This window comes from Lampris incognitus, chromosome 4 (assembly GCF_029633865.1).
Source record: "Lampris incognitus isolate fLamInc1 chromosome 4, fLamInc1.hap2, whole genome shotgun sequence".
Taxonomy (NCBI): Eukaryota; Metazoa; Chordata; class Actinopteri; order Lampriformes; family Lampridae; genus Lampris; species Lampris incognitus.
Genome location: NC_079214.1, coordinates 37,782,020 through 37,805,295, shown reverse-complemented (window position 1 = coordinate 37,805,295; position 23,276 = coordinate 37,782,020). Strand labels below are relative to the sequence as shown.

At 44.4% G+C, this 23,276-nt stretch overlaps 1 protein-coding gene across 1 annotated transcript in view; it reads left to right on the top strand.

The window, feature by feature from the left end:
• znf507 (zinc finger protein 507) overlaps nt 1-23,276 on the top strand; it is a 39,961-nt gene that overhangs the window by 2,752 nt on the left and 13,933 nt on the right. The window contains exons 2-7 of the mRNA XM_056279339.1: nt 8,144-8,609; nt 8,728-8,878; nt 9,606-9,849; nt 16,151-16,216; nt 16,383-16,451; nt 20,313-22,814. Of these exons, the coding sequence (XP_056135314.1) occupies nt 8,144-8,609; nt 8,728-8,878; nt 9,606-9,849; nt 16,151-16,216; nt 16,383-16,451; nt 20,313-22,814 (3,498 nt within the window). The remainder of the gene's footprint in view (nt 1-8,143; nt 8,610-8,727; nt 8,879-9,605; nt 9,850-16,150; nt 16,217-16,382; nt 16,452-20,312; nt 22,815-23,276) is intronic.

Below are 23,276 nucleotides of genomic sequence, written 5' to 3'. Positions count from 1 at the left end.
AACAACAAATAGTCTTTTTGCGGTTTGAGAATCAAAGTGATCAACCCCTGAGACAATGAAGGAGGGAGCTTTTCATTAGCAATGCTTTCTATATATACTTTATGTAAAAAGCGTGATAAGTCCTTGGAGAAACATTTATATAACTCTGAGGTTAAACCATCATTCCCAGGACTCTTATTGAGTTTCATTTTTTTAATAGCATCCTCAACATCCAATGTTGTGATGGGGGCATCACACAAATCTTTATTAGCATTGCTGATGCTCTCAATATTACCTAAAGAGTTGAAGAAACTTTCCATGTCATTTGTTGACAGTTTAGACTTATGTAAGTCTTTATAAAATAGTTCACATGTCTCAGAAATCTTTTTAGGGTCTTGTGTGATGACACCATCTGAACAGAGTTTGGTCATGCTGCAAAGTGTATTATGTTGTTTCTCTAATTTGAAGAAATAGCTGGAGTTTTGCTCTCCCTCCTCAAGCCATCTCCTCCTAGAGCGCACAAAGGCTCCTTTTGCCTTGTGAATATATAGATTATCTAATTTTAATTGTAGAATTTGAAGTCTGTTCTTGTTATCCTCTGATAAATTTTCAAGTGGCTGTGATGATAAAGCAATAACTTCAGAGATCATTTCTGATTCTTCTTTTTTTCTGTTTTTAATTATTTCAGCTCCTCTTTTCATTACAAGGGACCTTAATTCAAATTTCATGAACTCCCAATTTTTGCCATACATATTTTCAGCACATGCCCTATCCCAGCATTCATCTATTTTTATTTTAATCTCCTTTACCAAAGATTCATTCAATAAAAGAGAATTATTTAATTTCCAATATGAGTTGACTCTTTTAGTTTGATGACTAGTAGACATATACAGCTCCAAAAAGATTGTTTTATGATCCGTCAAGGGTGTTGGTAACATTTTAACTGAAGAGACATGTTCAGATAATGGATCAGAAATCAACCAATAGTCAATACGAGACTGTAATGACCCTGACCTGTTCTTCCACGTAAATTCTTTAACTGTAGGATTCTTATACCTCCAAATATCAATCAGATCTCTTTCATTTATAAAATCTAACAAATAACTATTATTTGTATTACTTTTATTTGGCCATCTATCTAACATATCATTAATTGAATGATTCCAGTCTCCTCCGAATATGATCTTTAGATCTGCAAATTTACTTATTATAGAATCAATTTTTGCATTTACTGAATGCATTAAGGTAATATTCTCCTGTTTGTTGTTATAACCATAAACGTTTCCCAATAAAAATACCTGGTCATTAAATTAAATAACCAACAGAATAAAGTGACCGTTTGGATCTGTCTGTGAAGAGATAACTTTCCCTTTAAACTTGTGTTTCAAAATCAGAGTTCCTGCTGAGTGGTTTGTGCCATGAGACATCCACAAGTCCTCTCCCCATTGGGATTTCCAGAATCTAATGTCATTAGGTTCAGAATGAGATTCTTGTATCAAACAAAAATCAGTATTCAGGCTTTTAGCATATAATAGCAGTGCTTTCCTTTTGGTATTGTCCCTTAATCCTCGAGCATTAAAAGAAACAAAAGATAAAGATGTAGAGCCGAAGGAACGGAGAAGACCGTAGGTTCACACTTTAGCTGTGTAGGCAACTTTCTTTAATCCACGGTAAATCAGAGAGACAACCAAACCACAGCTCGACTGAGCGGAGGTGGCAAGAATAACCAGAAAACTGGCTGGACAACCATAACTTAACCCTGCGTTAACCTGCCAGGGCAACCATGACTTAACCCTTAGTTCCTGGGTTGAATTCTGTCCCCAATACGTGTCCACCACATGAGCCCCCCCCCCCAGAATTCGCCCTAGTAATCGAAGTCAGGCAGGCGCGGGGGGACGATAGGCCGTCCGCGGCGGCTCCGGATAACAGGGGCCGGAGTGTCTCTGGGAGGCATTGACGCGGGCCTGTGGAGGTCGGCCTGAGGAGCAGAAGAGGCAGCTCGGGCCTCCACGGTGGGAGGAGGCGGAGCCGGGGGACGACCGCGACGAGGAGGTTGGGCTAACTCCAACGGCTGCGTCAAGTCCAGGTGTGCGGGTTTAACTCGGTCCACTGAAACATGCTCGGCCGTGCCCCCAAAATCCACCACCAGGTGCTTAGTTCCCCGTTCCAGGACGCGGAAGGGGCCGTCATAAGGGGGTTGCAGAGGGCGGCGGTGTGCGTCGTGACGGATGAACACGTAGTCCGCTGACTGCAGACCTGGGGGCACCTGGGACACCGGAGCGCCGTGTTGGGCGGTAGGGACGGGTGTGAAAGCTCTGACCCCGTCCAGCAAGGAGGCTCGTTGGTCCACAGCTGACCAGGGACGCGTTGCATTGGGCATGAAATCGCCTGGGACTCGCAGCGGCGTGCCGTACACCAGCTCCGCAGAGGAGGCTTGTAGGTCTTCCTTCGGGTTCTGAATGTCCACTAACAAACCGTAAGCGCACAAAAAATCAGCTCCGAGGAGGGGAAGCGTTACATTGGCCATGACGAACTCCCACGTGAAACGTTGTCCACCAAAACACAGTTCTACAGACCGCACGCCGTAGGTGTGGATAGGGCTGCCGTCAGCCGTCGCCAACGGGGGGCCCCGCTCCCCGCCCATGATGTCGACGTCAGTAGCAGGGAGCACGCTTCTCTGTGCGCCCGTGTCACAAAGAAATCGCCGACCGGAGATGGTGTCGAGGATGAAGAGTAGCCTGCTCGTATCGCCAACACTCATGGCCACTACTGAGTGTTGGCCCTCTCGTTTCCCGTCGGCCTGTAGTTGCAGGGGGAACGGCACCGTTTAGCTTTCGCACCAAATCGAGCGTGGTACATACAGAGTCCAGAGGGCTTGTAGCGGTCTGATGCTGTGGCGCCACCGTCGGGCCACGCCCGCGATGTCGGCGGGGGGCCAGTGAAGGTAGGAGCCAGCACCCCGGCATGGGAGGAACGTTGTGTAGCGACGAAGAATCGGTCAGCCTCCTTTGCCAGCTCACGGGGATCAGTGATGGTGGAGTTAGCGAGCGCAGTCTGGACGTGGGGCGGCATGTTGCGCAGAAACAGCTCCATAAACAGGAAACATGGCTTTTCTTGACCCAGTAGGTTTAACATCCTGCTCATTAGCTCCGATGGTTTGCCATCTCCCAAGCCCTGAATTGCGAAGAGGCGACGTGCTCTCTCCGTTGTTGACAGTTCAAAAGTTTCAAGGAGGAGATGTTTAAGTGCGGCGTATTTACCATCGGCCGGTGGGTTGGTTATGAAACCGCTTATCCTGGAAGCCGTAGCGCCCCCCAGCGCTGCCACTACGTTGTAGTACCTGGTCTCGTCTGCTGTTATGTCTCTGAGCGCGAACTGTGCCTCAGCCTGCGCGAACCATGTAGCCGCGGAAGACTCCCAAAACTCCGGCAGTTTAATTGCAACGGCGTTCGTAGCCATAATGTGTGTGGTTTCAGAAAACTTATCCGAAAACCGACGTCGGGGTCACCAGTGTAGAGCCGAAGGAACGGAGAAGACCGTAGGTTCACACTTTAGCCGTGTAGGCAACTTTCTTTAATCCACGGTAAATCAGAGAGACAACCAAACCACAGCTCGACTGAGCGGAGGTGGCAAGAATAACCAGAAAACTGGCTGGACAACCATAACTTAACCCTGCGTTAACCTGCCAGGGCAACCATGACTTAACCCTTAGTTCCTGGGTTGAATTCTGTCCCCAATACGTGTCCACCACAAAGATGAAATTTTGAGTGTAACAACTTTTCACCCTGAGAAAAAGTGTGTAAATTACAGAGAGAACAGAACTACTCTGTCATTACATAAGTGTTTTTAGCAACAACAGCATATTGTATATTTAGAAAACGAATAAGGAAAAATAACTCCTGAGTCATATTAGCTTACATGATGAAAGGCACTTCAGTGAATCTCCTTTCTGTTCACAAACGCGCGGGCTCCCACGAAGTATGCAATCTTCCCCTCCTTTCGTGCTTTCTCAACCTGCGGCCACAATAGGTTGCGCCTCTCTCGGTCCTCGGGAGAAAGGTCTTCCTTAAAGCGCAGCTTCCTGGTCGTCAAATAGTCGGATCGTTTCGCCGTCTTCCAGATAATGTCTCGAAAATGCCTCATGGTGAATTGAATGATTACTACACGGGGCAGTGGTGCCGCTGAAGACTCACGTCTTTGCCCAAGCCTGTGCACTGAGTCGAGTACCTCCGGGAATGTCTCTCGGTGGTCAGGAGCCATGTTTTGGCAGATTTCAATTACCTTTCTGCGAACGTCTTCTCCGTCTTCCTCAGTTAGCTCGTGAAGTCGCAGGTTCCATCTTCGTTTGTATCGTGACAGCTCCAGCACCTTGCTTTCCAAATTTTGGATTTTTTCCTCTGCTTTACTCACTCTCGCTTCGGTGTGCGTCAACCTTCCTTTCAGCTCCTTGAGATCTTCAGAAATAAAGTTAACAGTAACCTGCAGGTCACTGATACTTTTCCCAATGCTACTAGCTCCTTGCTCTTTGATAGCCATCTTGAGCGTAGCAATGATGTTTTCTGCGGCGTCGGTTTCCATGTTTTGTCTCTTGCCAAAACGTTTGGATGGAGAAGAACTGGGAGTCGTAATTTTTCTCTTATCTGAGCCCAGATTTTTGCCATCATATGTGGCTTCAATTTTTTATCCTGAAAGTTCGTTTTGTTGCTTTTAAAAAGTTTTCAAGACAGAGCGGGTTCTGCAGTACACCGAACACTACGCCGCCATCTTGGCTCCGTCCATACGGCCACCGCTCACGAGGACTCATCCTCTCTCCTCCTACGTCATCACATCTTAAAGGCACAGGACGCAACACAGTGGCACTGATGAAAAGATGGGAGGCAGAGCTGGAGGTGGCAGAGTTGAATATGCTAAGAGTGAAAATCTTCGCATCTAGTTGAAGGACAGGAATAGGAATGATTATATTAGAGGGACCGCTCAAGTTGGAGGGTTTGGCGACAAAGCAAGAGGCAAAATTGAGATGGCTTAGACATGTGCGGAGGAGAGATGCTGGGTATATTAGGAGAAGGATGCTAAATATGGAGCTGCCAGAGAAGAGGAAAAGTGGAAGGCCAATGAGGAGGTGTATGGATGGCGTGATTTTTTTTCGTACCCCTTTTTTGCTGCAGCCTTATTATTTTTCCCACCTGGATTCCGGGAAGTCCCGCCCCTACTCTATGTCTGATTGGCTAACCCTATCCCTAACCCCACCCTAACCCTAACCTTAACCAACGGAGGCAACGAGTACTAGCCAATCAGAGGCAGAGTTCTCGGAAAACGGGTACGAAAAAAAATCAAGCGTATGGATGTGGTGAGGGAAGACATGCAGGTGGCTGGTGTGACAGAGGAAGATGCAGAAGACAGGAAGAAATTGAAACGAATGACCCGCTGTGGCGACCCCTAACGGGAGCAGCCGAAATTAGTAGTAGTAGTAGTAGTAGTAGTAGTAGTAGTAGTAGTAGTAGTAGTAGTAGTAGTAGTAGTAGCAGCAGCAGTAGTAGTAGATATAATGGGGTGCTGATGGGGCACAGTTGGAAGGCAGTTAAAATATAAAATATAAAAAAATACATCTAATTAATGTCACATGTGTATCCTCTAATGGGGAGGGGGGGAGATAATAATAAAGACATTTTACTTGTAATTACAAAGATTTTTTTTTCGGTGTCTACAGCTGGTGGCCAATTCATTTCTACTATTCAAGGTAAACATATCAGGTTTGCAAATAATAAAATACTTTTCTGCCAAGCACAGATTACATCTTTTGCCGCTAATTGAATATGCATTGCTCTTTGCAGGGATTTTCCATGAAATAGAGTAACTGATAGTCTTGTCTACCAATGACCAAATGTGTTGGCTCAAGGCTGTTGCATTTCTTGCTACTCATATGGCCATTAAACCTCATTTTAAAAGGTATGCATGCAATCATCAGCTGTCAATAGAGTGCTCTATTGACAGCTGATGATTGCATCTAGCATGAAACACGTTTGTACGTACTGTCTGATTAAAGAACTGGATTATTTTGCTCTGTTTTTTTACCACTTTCCCCACCATTTAGGGTTTCGTTTAAGAAGTTGTATATATTGCTTATGGCATGATTGTGCGTCACGCACTCTTCAGCTGCCAGTGTGAAAAATTCACATTGGCAGCTAAGTTACTAAATTGTCCTTAGGTGTGAGCAATCATCAGCCCTCAAATTGACAGCTGATGATTGCTTATGGCATGAAACAAGCTTGTACTGTCCATTAAAGAATTACTTGAATCACTCGATTATTTTGCCCCTTGTTTGTTGAGCACTTCCCCTAAAGTTGAGTGTTTCATTTAATAATGTTTATATATATATATATATATATATATATATATATATATATATATGTATATGTATATATGTATATATGCTACTATCTGCATCTGTTTCTACTGCCTTGTATATTTGCCTCTTTAGACAAACGCTAGGAGAAGGTAACTCCAATTCAAATGTAAGAAGGTGCTGGCAGCAGGGTGCTTGATGGTGTTTGCGGCAGAAGAGCCCAATAGGATCATGAGCCCTATCGGACCAATGGCACTAACATCACATGGCATGCAGAGGAACCACTCTGTTGGTCAATGGATAGCATCACTTGACAAGTAAGCTGTCACTGCGGGGCAACCTCTTTATCTACTGAGGCCGTTGCACTACGGTGTACCGCTTAGGAATGAGTTCTGAGGTCCAGAGAGACTGTTCGGCGGGGGCACGACACTGACTGTCTTAACTACTGTGCAAGGCATGCTGTGAGGAGACCTCGATGGGAAAAGCACTTGCAAGGAGAGCTTGTTTACAAAGTCCTATGGCAACAGAATGAACGTGGCGGTAGCAGGCTTAAGTAGCTGGAAGCTATTAGCGGGACCTCTGCACATAGGCGACTCACATGTGATGGTCACAACTCTGTTGAATCCTGGGCAACAACAGGGTCGAGGCAGCTGTGTGAGTGTCCGGGCATCCCGTTTCAGGGAAAGCACTGCCCGCCCCATAAGGGGAAGCCCCTAGAAAAGGTGGGGTAAAAAAAAGCTTGCTCAGAAACTACCTGGTTGGTTCGCCGCAGCCAGCGGGTCTTCATTTCAGCGGTCGAAAATACATGAAAGTGAAACTGACTGTTGCTACATGGAACGTTCTGACCATGTTGGACAACCACACCAGAGCTGAGAGAAGAACTGCATTGATTGCTAAGTAGCTAGAGCGATACTGCATTGGCATTACTGCTCTCCAAGAAGCAAGGATTGAAGGCCAAGGACAAATAAAAGAGAGCACCTACACCTTCTTCTGGATTGGGAAGGCCAATGGAAGGAGAGGTGCTGGAGTGGCCTTTGCCATCACCAACAGAATTGCATCCAGATTGCCCACACTACCATTAGGAATCTCTAAGAGGAGTCTCTGAGACCCTGTGGGGAGAGAACGCTTTTTATCACTCATCAATGTGTATGCTCCAACCATGGTGTATCCGGATGAAGACAATTAATCTTTCTACCAGAAATTGGCTGAAGTAGTGGACAGTGTACCAAGCGCAGACAAGCTTCTCATTTTAGGAGACTTCAATACAAGGATAGTCAAGGACCACTTAACCTATGAGAGTGTCATCGGAAAGTTTGGCAAGGGCAGTAATAATACCAATGGTGACTTTATGTTGAATTTCTGTGCTGAGTTCGACCTTTGTATCACAAACACCTTCTTCTCTCAGCCCGAAAAGAACTACTTCACCTGGATACATCCAAAATCAAAGCATTTCCATTTGTTAGACTACATTTTGACTCGCAGGGCAAACTTGACAGCAGTACTCTCAAGAAAGGTGATCAGTGGAGCGGAATGCTGAACTTATCACTACCTGGTCCGAACACAGTTGCAAATGAATTAAAGATGAGGTCACGAAAAACACCCTGTGAAGCACCGAAGAAACTGGATACCAACAAGCTGGCAAACACAGAACATCAAATGAGACTAGCTGCAGCAATCACATCTGCTCTTCAAGATGAAGAAAGGGTTGCAACAGGTGCAAGTAATATTGAAGAATACTGGACACAAATGAAAGAGACCATCTATAATTCAGCAAAAGAGGTGCTTGGTCATCCAAAATGAAAATCGCCTGACTGTTTCCAGGATCAAGATGAAGCAATCCAAGAACTGCTACAGGAAAAGCAAATGCTTCACAATGCCCACCTGAAGGAGAACTCTGAGAGGAGTCAATCGGCCTTCAAGGCAATTAAAGCGAAAGTTCAGAAGGAGATTAGGGTGATGAAGGACAACTGGTGGAGCAAGAAAGCAGAAGAGCTGAAGGCCTTAGCAGATCGAAATGATATGCAGGGACTCTTCTCTGCGCTGAGGGCCATCTACGACCCAAGAAGCAGTATGATAGCACCAGTAAAAATGGCAGATGGAAGTAAGCTGTGTACTGACCTGAAAGAGATCACGGAAAGATGGAAAGAGCACTTCTGCACCCTCTCGAATCAAGAAGGATCAGCAGATCCAAATGCATGCCGGTGGCTTAAAAGAAGGCTGATAAGAGAAGACCTCTGTAAGCCGAGCACAATGGCTGAGGTAGAGAAAGCACTTAAAGACACCAGAAGTGGGAAGGCACCAGGACAAGATGGCATCCCATCAGACATCCTGAAGATGGCAGCTCAATAAGTCAGTGCTACAAAAGCTCTATAATGCCTGCTGGCAGAACCTATGCCTTCCTCAAGACTTCAAAGATGCTTTGATTGTGACCATCTACAAGAAGAAGGGTGAACAAAGTGATTGCGGAAACCACCGTGGGATCTCACTTCTGTTGAGTGCTGGAAAGGTCCTGGCTAAGATCATACTGAACTGGATAAAGATCCTTTCAGAAGAAGTGTTGACTGAAAGTCATTGTGGTTTCAGATCTGGTAGATCCACCACAGACATGATCTTCACCCTGAGACAACTTCAACAGAAAGCGACCAAACAGCACCAGCCACTTTATATTGTTTTTGTGGACTTTTCAAAAGCGTTTGACACTGTTGATAGAGAGACACTGTGGAAAGTGCTAGAGACCTATGGCTGCCCCCAGAAACTGATCAGCATCATCAGACTATTCCACGAAGATATGACAGGGAAAGTATCAATTGGAGGAGATGTCAGCAATGCTTTCAACATCAAGCATGGAGTGGCGTGTACATCAGGACCCGAACAGATCGAAACCTCTACAATCTTGCGAGACTCAAGGTGTCTACCAAAACAAGAGAACTCTGTGTTCGAGAGCTTCTCTATGCAGATGACTCAGCTCTGGTTGCCAATGATCCTTGAGAAATGCAAGAAATAGTAGACCGCTTCTCTTCAGCGGCTACCCTCTTTGGAATGAAGATCAACATCTCCAAAACAGAGCTTCCGTACCAGCCTCCGCCTCAGAAAAGCCCCAAAGAAGGTCCGTCCAGTGTTTTGGTTAATGGAGCAGCTCTGAAGACCACTGAGTGCTTTACCTATCTGGGCAGTGCTGTGACAGATAAAACTCCTCTGACTTAGAAGTGGACAGAAGAATCCAAGCGGCCACAAAAGCCTTTGGTGCCCTCCACAAATAACTTTGGTCCCACCATGACATCAGGCTGACAACAAAGATCAAGATCTACAACACACCTGTTCTCCCATCTGAACTATATTCCACTGAACGCATGATCCTGTATCGCAAGCACATCAAGAAGCTCACCAGCATAAAACTTCATCATCTGCGAAAGCTGCTGCGAATCAGATGGGAAGATAAGGTGCCTGATGTGGAAATATTGAGACATGCTGGTACTGTCAGTGTTGAAGCCCTTATAACAGCCTCTCAGCGCAGATGGGCTGGCCATGTGAGAAGAATGCAGACAACCGCCTACCGAAAGAGGTTTTCTATGGGGAGCTGTGCAAGGAAAAAAGGAAGTACAGAGGCCAGAAGCTACACTTCAAAGATGTGCTCAAGCGCCACATGAAAATCTGCGGCATAGATGACTCCAGCTGGGAGACAGTGGCCCTGGACAGACAGAGTAAGTAAGACAGTAAGGCAACCAAGAACATCTGTTGAACAAAAGCGACAAGAAGCCTATGATGAGGCCCACCATGCAAGACATAACAGACCATCTAAAACAACATTCATCTGTGACAAATGTGGACGATATTGTTGCTCTAATACGGGCCTGGTGGACCACAGGCATGCTTGCCGAGCTTAAACTGCATCAGTCATCATCACTTCAATGAACTGCCATCGTATATATATATATAGATATATATGTGTGTTTGTACATGTATATTGTTATATGTTGATTGTGCTGCAAATGTGTGTCTCTTTGTATTTTGACTATTTGTATATATTTTATTATTTTATTTTGTATCACTGGGGAGTTGCACTTACTTTCGTTGTACATCTGTGCAATGACAAATAAAGGCATTAATTCATTCATTCATTCATTCATTCATTCATTCATGTATGCACATGTATATGACAATGCTTTTATGAGTTTCTGTGTATGTGTTTGACAGCTATTTTAACAGTACTTCGATAAAAATTCTAAATGTTACAAAACAACAATAAACCGGATACAAACCAACACAGTCAGCAAAATAAGATTCACAGAATCCAAATCATTATCTTTAACTGACTCATTTATTTAGTTTATGATACTCACATTAAGCTCCATGAGTCATATCTATAAGTATAGAAATTGAAACCTTGTTAGGCTACTTATCATTTGAAACTCTGGAACCTGGCACTGTTCCAATATCCCCCTAAACTTGCAGTTTCGTTTTTTTGTTTTGTTTCTTTTTTAGCACACGGTCATTGCAATGTTGCTTGATATACAGACTGGTGTTACATTAAAGGAAAAGCCAACATAAACTGTCTTAGTAAGGTGTTGGGCCACCACGAGCCTCCAGAACAGCTTCTGTTAAGTGTTGTTGTTCGATGGCGCACTTACTCATTATTTTACGGTCTATTCGGATGTGACGTTGCCACGTTCTTTTTTTTCTTTTTTTTTCTTACTTTATTGATACTTCAAATACATTCAAACACAGCAAAATAGACACACGAGACACCACAAAAACAATAGATAGAAGATAAAAAAAACAATAAAGACACAAAAGAGAAAGTAAATTATAAAAAATAATTAACAGAAAAAAATAAGTAAATAAAGGTGAGATCATATTTTATGTAAACAGATTCAGAGATTTGCAAATGTTGATAGTTTTTAAAGCCTTTGTGTTTTTTGAAGTAGAGATTGTCCTTATATATTGTTCAACTTCTTTTTTAAGTGCAAAGAGTTGAGGCTTTCTGTTGGAGAATTTATATTTATGTATATGAAACTTGGCTAAAAATAAAAGCATATTTATAAAAAAGAATGCATCACCATCTTTGTGATTAAAATTATGAAAACCAAAAATAACATTCTTATAGTAAAGGTGAAAATCAGAAATGACAAAATCAGCGATAAACTTGTGGAAGTCTCTCCAGAATTTATAAGTGAACTGACATGACCAGAATAAGTGGACACATGTTTCAGGATGCATTTGGCAAAAAGAACATTCAACATCTATATCATTTTTTAAACTTTGATAAATATTGTTTTGCAGGGTAGAATTTGTGTAGCAATTTAAATGAAATCTCTTTGACTTTGTTTGTTAAAAAAAATCTTTGTGGTAACGACCAAACTTTCTTCCATTCAACATCATTCACAGTTATTCCAAAAAAATGTTGCTGGCGGGACGGAAACTAGGCTATCCTGAAACATGGCTCTTATTCTGGAGTTCAGAAGTTTACATGATGAGAAGCAGACAGTACCAAGAGGAGACTGTGACACATCAGGAGGGTTGAATGATATGAGAGGAGAGCTGCCAGAGGACCTGAATAACATGCACAAACCAGAAGGGATAGCATCAAATACCACCGAAAATTCTCTAGGCGTTACTGGTACATTATATCTCATTAGAAATTCAGAGTAATTATATAGCAGCCCATCTTTTTTGAACAATTGACCAACTAAAACAAGACCATTGTTAAACCATCTGTCCAAAAACAATGTTTTGTTCTTATAAACAATATTACAGTTGTTCCAGATGAAACAATTCTGTGGAGAGAAATTGTGTTTGTATAACGTTGCCACGTTCTCAGTGTGTGACAGTAGTGTGTGTCGTAAGAGTCGGTAGTAGAGAGCTAAGACCTGCTGCATTTGCCTAAATAGATATGCCTAACGTTAAAGGCTAACGAGAAAACAGAGTCAAATTTTGTTCATCCTCCATACGCAACAAGAAGATTGCGCACCCGAGCTCAACAGGTTATGGACTCAGGCAGAGTTGGACACAAGCTAGCATTTCGGAAGAAGTTTAACGCGAAGTATTACACGGAACTTCTACAGGCTATGTGGACCAGCTTGGAGATAAGTGAGCGTTTATATCACAGAGTTTCTTAATCTGTGTTTATATTCTCGGAAGAAGTTTTACGCGACGTATTATGCATTAGCCAAAGACGCTAACAAGCTAGCTTAGCAAAGAAAAAGTATAGCAAGCTAGTAGGCCACGGTAAAATTAGCGCGTTAGCAAAATGGCAAGCAGAGCAACAGGAGTCTTGGCAACGCAGCTTTTGTTCGACGGATACGAAGATAAGTATGACCTTTGGGAAACAAGATTCCTAAGCTGCTTACATACTCTGAAGCTAAAAGAGACAATTTTACACGAGCCCACCGGCGCTAGCGAAGAACAGTTAGCTGAAGATAGGAGGAAGAATGCTGATTGCTATGCTGAGCTAATAAGACTGATAGATGATAAAAGCCTATCGCTGATAAGACATGAAGCCGCTGATGATGGCAGGAAGGCTCTGAGAATACTGAAAGAACATTATTCCGGAAAAAGCAAGCCACGGTAATAAATTTATACACGTCGTTGACCAAGCTACGCATGGCAGATTAACTAGAGTGTTACCGACTACACAATAAGGGCGGAGAACCTCATTACGGCTCTGAGAGATGCAGGCAACACCATGAGTGATGGACTGATCGTAGCCATGATACTAGGCGGGTTACCAGGCTCCTTTAAGCCACTAGCCGCCCACATAACACAAAACGAAGATAACGTTACGTTCGCAGACTTTAAAAGAAGACTACAGGTATATGAAGAGGCGGAGAAAATTAACACGGCAAGATCTACGGATAATGTGATGAAGACATGTGCAAGGCAAGGCCGAGGCCCCACCAAAACGCATGCTAGCAACAGAATAGATGAAGATGCCAACGTGACGTGTTACAAGTGTGGAATAAAAGGGCACTAGGCAAAAAAAATGTTTTCGAAAAGTGTGGTGTAGTTACTGCAAAAACAATACACACCAAGAATCCCTGTGCAAGAAAAAGGGGGAACAAGATGGTATCAGAAAAGTCACAGAGGAACAAAATGGAGACCAAGACCATCTCTTCAAGGCCAAGCACACAAAGAACGAGAGATCACCAGACAACGTGAAGATGAAAGGCATGGTGAATGCAGGAGCAACATCCCACATCGTGAACGACATCGGAAAGTTTAAAAGCTTCGACAAGTCATTCCAGCCTGACACCCATTCAGTGGAGTTAGCCGATGGGACCAAGTGCATTGGAATAGCACAACGAAGAGGAACGGGGTTGCTGTGTCTACTAGACCAGCGTTTCTAAAACCTCTCCTGGAGAACCACTTGTCCTGCATGTTTTAGATCTCTCCCTGCTCCAACACAGCTGATTTAAATTATCAGTTTTGTTATTAGGCAGCTTCGGGAGCTCATAACGAGTTGATCATTTGAATCAGCTGTGTTGGGGCAGGGAGAGATCTAAAACATGCAGGACAAGTGGTCCTCCAGGAGAGGTTTGAGAAACGCTATACTAGACAGCGCCGGATGACAGCACAGAGCACAGCTACGGGATACACTGTACATGCCCTCATACCCACATGACATCTTTTCGGTGGCAAGAGCAACAAACGGAGAGGCAACAATCACTTTCAAGAAAGAGGACAGTCACATGGTTACCAAGGACTAGCAGGTTTGACATCCACAGAAGTGGAAATTTGTATTACTTGCCAACTGTTGAGGAGAGTGTTGACCAATGTAAAAGGTGTCACGACATGCAAACTTGGCATGAAATTTTGGGTCATTGTAACTATGAAGATATACAAAAGTTACATGGTGTAGTGAAAGGCATGGAGATAAAAGGAAGTGCAGTCAGACCAGATCAGTTATGTGAAGTGTGTACACAGGGCAAATTCACCTAGATGAGACATAGGGAGCCTGACAGAAAGGCTAAGAAACCCTTAACTAGTCCACACTGACTTAGCTGGTCCCATGCCAACACTGAGAAGGGTACAGATATGCACAGTCTTTTACAGACGACTACTCCGGTACCGTGTTGGTGTATTTTCTAAGGTCCAAAAGTGATACAGTGCAAGCCACAGAAAGGTTCTTAGCAGACATACAACCTTACGGAGAAGTCAAGTGTATCCGTTCAGATAACGGCACTGAGTTTACAAGCTGAGACTTCCAGGCACTGTTAACCAAGAATAGGATTAGACACGAGACGTCGGCACCCTATTCACCCCACCAAAATGGCACAGTAGAGTGAGACTGGCGAACTCTCTTTGATATGAGCAGATGCTTACTGATAGAAAGTGAGTTACCAGATAAGTTGTGGAACTACGCTATGCAGACAGCAGCTTATGTGAGGAACAGGTGCTACAGCAGGAGCACAAAGAAAACGCCATACGAGCTGTTCACAGGCAATGGACCAAACGTATCCAAACTGCAGACATTTGGATCAATGTGTTTTGCTTACAAGCAAGAGAAAGGGAAGCTAGACTCGAGGTGCGAGCAAGGTGTTTTAATTGGCTACGATAAAAACAGCCCAGCTTATCAAGTGTACTATCCAGACACAGAGAGGGTTCAAATGCACAGGTTGGTGAAGTTCACAACCAAGACAGCCAAAGAAAAGGAAACACAAACACCTGAGTCATACATAGAATATGGTGATAGGAATGTACATCCTAGGGTCAATGACAGTGAAGAAAATGTTGTTGATGAAAATGTAGAAATATACCAGGTCAGGGTGTTCAGAGTGGAGTTTCTGGGACTTAACCTGAGCAGACTGAACGCACACAGCCAGGCAAAGTCACCGAGAACCCACCGCGAACCAAGGGGAGACCAGCATACAGGAATTCGAAACTGAGGATACAGAGGACAAACTGCAAACATGCGTGGACTCTTGTTATAGAGCAGTACGCAACATTCCTCAAACCTACCAGGGCGCCACGGTGTCAACCAAATCAAGGCAGTGGAAAAATGCCACGAATGAGGAGATGTGATCACTGGAGGAGAACGAGACCTTCAGCCTCACCCAGTTGCCACCAGGTAAACAGGCAGTGGGGGGTAGATGGGTCTACACACTCAAGTGTGACATTGATGGATCTGATAAGTACAAGGCGAGATTCGTAGCAAAAGGCTACAGTGAGAAACCAGGAACTGACTACGAGGAGACATTCTCACCCACAGCTGATATGACAAGTGTAAGAGTGGTCATGCAGAAGGCAGCACAGGAGAACCTAGTCTTACACCAGATGGACGTTAAGACAGCCTATTTGCATGCACCAATTGACTGTGAAATCTATATAGAGCAACCAGAAGGTTATGAGAAAAGGTCAGAAACATGTGAAAAGCTAGTATGGAAGTTGCATAAGTCTGTCTATGGTCTAAAGCAGTCAGGCAGAAACTGGAATGCTATGTTACATACATGTTTGAGCGAAAATGGTTTTGTACAGAATCCCGCTGATCACTGTGTGTATACAAGAGAAAAACATAATGGAAAGGTAATCTTTGAATACTGTCCTACTGAGCAAATGATCGCTGGTGTAATGACAAAGCCAGCCACCAAGCTAAAGCTAAAGAGGCTTGCTAAAGACATGTTTGGCAGTTTGAAGTGCAAAGAGTGTGTTTTCATTGTCAGGGTAAAAAAGAAGCCTTATTTTGTTGTTGTTTTGTTTTCCAGGTAATCCAATGAGCTAAGAGCGAGTGGGGGTGTTAAGTGTTTGATGGCGCCCTTACTCATTGATTACGGTCCATTCAGATGTGACTTCGCAACGTTCTCAGTGTGTGACAGTAGCTGTGTCCCAATTCAGGGTCTGCATCCTCCGGAGGGTGCAGCCTTCGCGGTCTACGAAGCCGAATCCTCCGGAGGCTCTTGCGTATACCGCGTCAACAGTTGTTAAATGGGACGGTCTAGCCTTCGGTGGATTTCCTGGATGTGTCACCTTATCCTTACGTCACGATTACTCTTGGAAGTTACTACTGGAAAAAATATGGAGCCAGAGCTGCCGCTTTTTTTTTTTTTTTATTTGCCTCTTGCTGGAGGAAGAGGAGATGCGCCCCCGTCATAGCCGGCGGCTGATTTATATCCGCCTGAGAGAGGACCGTGGAGAGGTAAACCTATTATTTTTAACCTACGGTAATGTTATTATTTGATAGGTAGATGGATGATGTGGTGGACAATGGAGACATGCACCCCCAAACAAACTCTGGGGACTGCCCTTGATGAGTCCCACTGGCAGCCAGAAGACACCAGGGTCTTTCTTGTGGCATTCCATCCAGCCCAGCAGCACCGCCAGGGACTCCTGCTCAGCTAATCATGTTAATTATATGTAATTTTAAATATGTAATTTGTAAATAGCATTTTTTTCTCTAATTTGTAAATAGTTGGAAATTGTAAGACTGTCACTTAATTATTAATTATAATAAAAGAAAAAAATAGTCCTTTGTTGTCCGTGAAATGTTTGTTAACCCTTTTATAAATGGTTGTACTTTAGTTGTAAATAGTAAAAAGAATAGATAACACATATAACAAAGTAACAATATTTTAATTTATGAAACATCTAACATTTTGCACAGTAAACTTATTAATAACAATTAATACACACACAAAAAAATAAAAAAAATCAACGCCTCTCTATCATCCTCTCGAGCAGGGAGAAGAGCCTCTCCATCTAACGTCACGTATTTTAACAGAACTTTTGATGTTTTAAGGTCGAAGTTTAACATATCTGGCGTTAGATGTTCAAATGAGTAGAAACCCAATACTTACATTTATAAGTGAAATCTTGCTCGGTTTATTGAATAGACATTCGTCCACCGTCCATTATTATTATTATTATTATTATTATTATTTTGTGTTTGGTGAGAACGGGTGAAGCAGCGACGCGCAAAGAACCCAGGGATATGGAAGTCCGCGAAGGATAGTAGCAGTGCATCCTTCGAAAAGAGGTAAAAGAAGGCCGCATTTGTGGGCTGCATCTGACGGAGCCTGCGAATTGGGACAGCCTTCGCGCAGCGCTATGACATAATCGGCCGAAGAATGCACCCTCCGAAGGGTGCAGACCCTGAATTGGGACACAGTGTGTGTTGTAAGAGTCGGTAGTAGAGAGCTAAGACCTGCTGTATTTGCCTAAATAAATATGCCTAACGTTAAAGGCTAAAGAGAAAACAGAGTCAAGCTTTGCGTATCCTCCATACGCAACAAGAAGATTGCGCACCCCAGCTCAACAGCTTCAATGCTCCTTGTCACAAAACTCTACTGGAGGGATGGAACACCACTCTTCCAAGTTATTCCCTCATTTGATGTTTTGGTGGTGGAGAGCGCTGTCTAACACGTCGGTTCAACAGCTCCCATAAGTGTTCAATTGGAGATCGGGTGACTGTGAAGACCATAGCATATTGTAACGAATTCGGGGGGCAGTCCGGGGACCGTCGCCACAGCCGGGACGCGATCCCGTATCTCCCGCTCCGTAAGCGACAACGTTAACCAATCGACTAAAGAGTCCGACCCCTTAATCAAGGACCAACGTGTCTACTTATCCATGCACGTTACGTTATATTAACCCCCCTCCTTCGGGAACGCGCTTCAGCATATCAGCTCTCTCACGCCTCTGGGCGCACGCGCATCCGATGACCTCACGGTTTCACCAGCCCACTTCTGACACCAATGTAGCGAATTCGGGGGGCAGTCCGGGAACCGTCGCCACAGCCGGGACGCGAACCCGTATCTCCCGCTCCGCAAGAAACAACGTTAACCAGTCGACTAATAGGTCCGACCCCTTAGTCAAGGACCAACGTGTCTACTTATCCATGCACGTTACAATATGATTTACACCATTTTCATACTCATCAAACCATTCAGTGACCCGTCGTGCCTTTTGGATGGGGGCGTTGTCATCCTGGAAGACCCAAACCATCACCAGGAAAATGCCCCCCCACACACTCAGGTTTTTCCTTTAATTTGTCACAACCGGCTGTAGGTCACAATGTTTACGTCAAATATTTTTATTATAAATTTGGCTTAGTTTTAGGCCGACATTATCTTGTTTCATTCCTCTCCTCTGACTCCTTTTTGACGAGCACATTTCCATTTTGCTCAATAGGTTTTCATAACACATGGAAATGCAAATTCAGACCTCTCCTTTCTAGCCGAACAGCCTGCCGCCGACCTGCCAATCATTGCCCGTACACGTTTCTTGTCGGTCACCTGACCCAAACTCTGGATCACGTGACTTATATTCCATCCTCGCCATTTTGCAATGTGGGAGACAGACGCTACTTTTTTTTATTGCTAACGATTAAACAAACCCTTTTTATGTGTTGAGGCCGAAGACCCTCGATCTTTTTTCGGGATCAGCAAGTACAACGCTATTGGAAAGTAAAACAGCTGAGTAAAAGTTTGTCATTCATTAACCGAAAAGATCATTAAAATGTCCTTGTATGATCATGTGTGCAACTATTACTGTGACTCGTGTGTGTGACTAGCAGCCAGCAAGCCACGAAGCTAACTAGCTGTAGGTGACTGTATTTGCGCTCGTGCCTGTGACTTTTAATTCATTTGAACTTGATGCAAAGCTCTGCAATGTTGCTGCGATTATAATTAATTTCATCGTCTCGAGTAACATTATTCAGATTTCAAGGCCAACTGCCTTGTGGCAAGAGTGATCGGGTGTGTCGTTGAGACCTGACCCTGAGACTAACATCATCTACTCGGGTTTGAGAGTGGATGAAATATTTTTAGACGCTGGCGTACAATGTCGAATGCCTTTCCGAGCCTGGAGAAGCATATCGATGTTCTTCCTCCAGCTAGCAAACTAACATGAATGACCGGCTTCAACGCCAACCTCGTAAAACGGGTCATATTCAAATCACATTTTTGTCCACCCTGGTATCTATCAAAATTGTCCGTAGCTTTGATATTGTCAGATTTGATCCACGCGTTTAGAGCAATCATCAAACATTGACTATTTACATCATCTTCTTCAGAACTCTTCTATGGCCACTTGGTTAATATTCAGATAAGCCGGTTAGCCCAATTTCCACGTTATCTTAAGAACCGAGCTAGATAATCGTTAAATACTGCCCTGGATATCGTTTTACCCAACTGCTTTCCAAGTTGGTGAGAAATAAATAGAGCAGACATTGCCGACAGAAGCAGAAGTCGGCGAATGAGGAAGATAGTTTGTGGTCAGAAAGTGAACAAGGAGGATGAAAGTGTTGGATTTGTAAGGATAACCAATATTCAGCCATGGGATAAGTTCCCTTTAGCTGTTAACCACCCCTTTTTTGCATATGCCTAGTTGTTTGCAAACAAATGCACATGTCGGTGAATAGAGACAAGACAATCCTGATCACATTAGCTTTACTTATCATGTTTGTCATGGTAGTCAAATAGTAAAATCCTCTTCTTTCTAAATAGTGAAGTCCTAGCTACACTCATTGTAAACTCATTGATCTAAACCACTACATATTCATGAATTGATTGGTCAGGGGCAAAAAAAAGAAAAGAATGTCTTACACTCTGTCTGACATAAATGTCAAGCCTAGACCATTCCCCTCAAAGATGGCCACATGTATATGTGGACAATTGTCTGGCATGTGTACTTGGGGCGACTTTGGGTGCCCAGCTATGAGTGAATGTTCAACATTGAAACTTGGTCTGCAGCTTTATTACCTTTTCTCCTGGCTGCCTTCTGTCCTTACCTTACCATTTTTAAATAACAGATGGTTACTGACAGACAGTTCAACTCAGTACTTCCCTTCAGTCTGGTTTAGACCACAAACGAAGGCTCAACAGCACATGATTAGAAATTTTGACTGCACAGTGTGTCATGTGATCAGCCCTGTGAAAGTTTTCCAATCTACCTAACAAAGGGGCAGGGTGTTTTAAGTCAATTCAACTATATCACAGTTGATCTACTATATCACACTCTTATGTTATACCTTATTTCTGTGTTCTCTGTTCCCTACTAGGTCATGGAGGAGATCAGTGATGTTGCTATCCTTATTGCACATTCCTCCACTGCTTCCTCTACCGCCTCTGCCCCTCTAACCCCAGGTTCCCCCTCTCAGTCCCAAACCAGGCAAGCCAGTGAGGAGGAAGCCTCCCATAGGTTACAGCAGAAACAGGCCGCTGACTCCCTCATTCAGGTTATCGAGAAACTCAGCAAGATTGTGGAGAAGCGCCCGCAGCGCCGCTGCACTTTGGCAGGGCAGAAACGAGCTCCAGAGCAGGGCTCAGTTGGAGGAGGAGGGGGGCCAGGGGGGACATGTGGGAGTAGGGGAGCCTTGGCCAGTAAGAAAAGCAGGAGGAACTGTAAAGAGGATGAGAGGTTAGAGGAGGTACGATTGGACACCTGGACTGTGGCCAAAGCTCTCTCTCCTCCAGCATTGGATGACAGCAATAATAATATAAACACTGCCACTCCCACCAATGTACTGGAGATAACCAGCAGTCCCAACGTTAGCAACCACAAAACACGGACAGTGACATGCTATCAGTGCAGCCTGTGTCGCCACCTCTCACCGACACTGTCTCTTTTGAGGATGCATCTGAGGCAGCATGATGAGCAACACAGTGACCTCATCCTCATGTGCTCCGAGTGTTGCTTTACCTCCCAGCATCAAGGGGAACTGGAGGCACACATTAGGCTTCACTTTGATGATGGAGGGACCTTGACAAAGAATCCCCCTTTGGTGGATCATCACACTGCCAGTGAGGGAAAGGTAGGGTTATTAAGACAAGGTGATGGGGCTCGAGCTGGGTCTGGGGTTGTTGTTGATGCTGAGGTCCTGAGAAGTTCAATGGACAGCACTGTGGAGCTCCAGCAGAAGAAGAAATGGTATAGCTATGAAGAGTATGGATTATACCGCTGCTTAATATGCAGCTATGTATGCAGCCAGCAGCGGATGCTTAAGACCCACGCATGGAAACATGCGGGCTTGGTCGACTGCTCATACCCTATCTTTGAGGATGAAGATGAGGCTTCCACCAGAAGAGAGGCTCAGGGGTCAGCAGGCATCCCTACTAACACAACAACAGCCAAAGAAGAGGTTGTTGTTTTCTCTCCAGTCATACAAGACAAAAGCCTTCACAGCATACCTGCTACCTTCAAGCTCCAGCTCTGCACACCACTAGCTGTTGAAACCAAGGGGGAGGTGATGAACCAGACAATTGTTAATCATAATGAAAGCCCAAGTAACACTGAGGAAGATGAAGAGGGGACATTCCCACTTAAAGGCCTGACCACTGAGGAGCCAATTGTAGAAGTGCAAGTGACTACGGAGGCAGAGTCTGAGGTGGAGATTGATAGTCACCACAGTAATACCTTGATGGCAGACAGTCTTCTGTCATCCGCACAGAAAATTATCAACAGTAGTCCAAATAGCGCCGGTCACATCAATGTTATTGTTGAACGGCTACCCACAGCTGAGGATTCAGTAATGGCCACCAGCCCCCTAATACTTAGCCCAGACATAGATGAGGATAAGAGCCAAGTAGATGCAAAGGAAGAGGAGATAGAGCATGCTCTCCAGCATCAGCCAGTGGGGTCAGACAGGGAGGTAAAGGAAGACATGATCATTGACTGGAGCGATGGCAACAGTAGTGAAAGACAAAAGTTAGGTACTGATATCAAACCCTTGACCACCATAAACAGTGAACTCCCTCATGATGAAAACATGCCCCCAGCTGGTCGCAGAAGGACTCACTCCGAGTCCCTCCGCTTGCACTCACTAGCTGCTGAGGCCTTGGTAACTATGCCCATGAGGACCCCTGAACTGCATACCCCTACCACTAGTGCTTGCTGCTCGAACATCAAGGCAAGTCTCAAGACTATTGTATCCCCAGGGCAGGGCCCAAACACAGGCCAGGGTCCCGTAGAGGTTACATCCCCAGCAGCAAGGGCTTTTGAGATAGGGACTGACACAGCTCTGGTAGACTTGACGCTCCAAAGCCAGGGCAGAGAAGAGGGACTGAATTCCCTAGGATTGGGTCTTGGAGTGGTTGATGAGGAGGAGCCTGCCACCAAAGCTGGCATTAGTTTGTCTCTGCTCACTGTCATCGAGAGGCTTCGCGAGCGCTCTGATCAGAATGCCTCCGATGAGGACATTCTCAAAGAACTTCAGGATAATGCACAGTTCCAGAACAACACAGTGACGGATGTAGTAGCAGAAAACGGGGCACGGGACGACATGTGTGGGGTGGATGGGGTGGTTGCTGCGCATGACGGGGGTCTAGTGGACTACATCCCTGGGAGTGAGAGGCCTTACCGTTGTCGCCTGTGTCGCTACAGCAGCGGTAACAAGGGCTACATCAAACAGCACCTGCGGGTACACAGGCAGAGGCAGCCATACCAGTGCCCCATTTGTGATCACATTGCCACAGATAGTAAGGACTTGGAGAGCCACATGATCCACCACTGCAAAACCCGGATGTACCAGTGTAAGCAGTGCTCGGATGCCTTCCATTACAAGGTGAGTTTGGAGTAAATAGGATTCTACTCAATTGACAAAAGCACCCTTTCCTTTGTCACAATTTTGAGTTTTTGAATAGAGCCTTTTTAGTCATGCAAAAAATATTCAGCATTTTACATTATGTTTAGAGGCCTCCAGCTTTATAGATTTTTTTTTTAGCTGTTATGGACCCAGTAGTACTGTAGGCTGTTCAGAACCACTCGATTCAACATTTTTATTTTTATTTATTTTTTTTAACCTTTTTTGCCTTTATTGGATAGCAGACAGTGATGTGGTAGACAGGAAACGGAGAGAGAGAGAAATGGGTATGACATGCAACAAAGGTCCCCTGGTTGGAATCGAACCAGTGATGTTGTGGTTACGTGGCATGCACCGTAACCATTCGATTAGACGTTTAAGCCTAAAAGTAGAGACAGAGATCGGGATAGAAAATATGCATCTCATCATCCTCAGACACTGCAG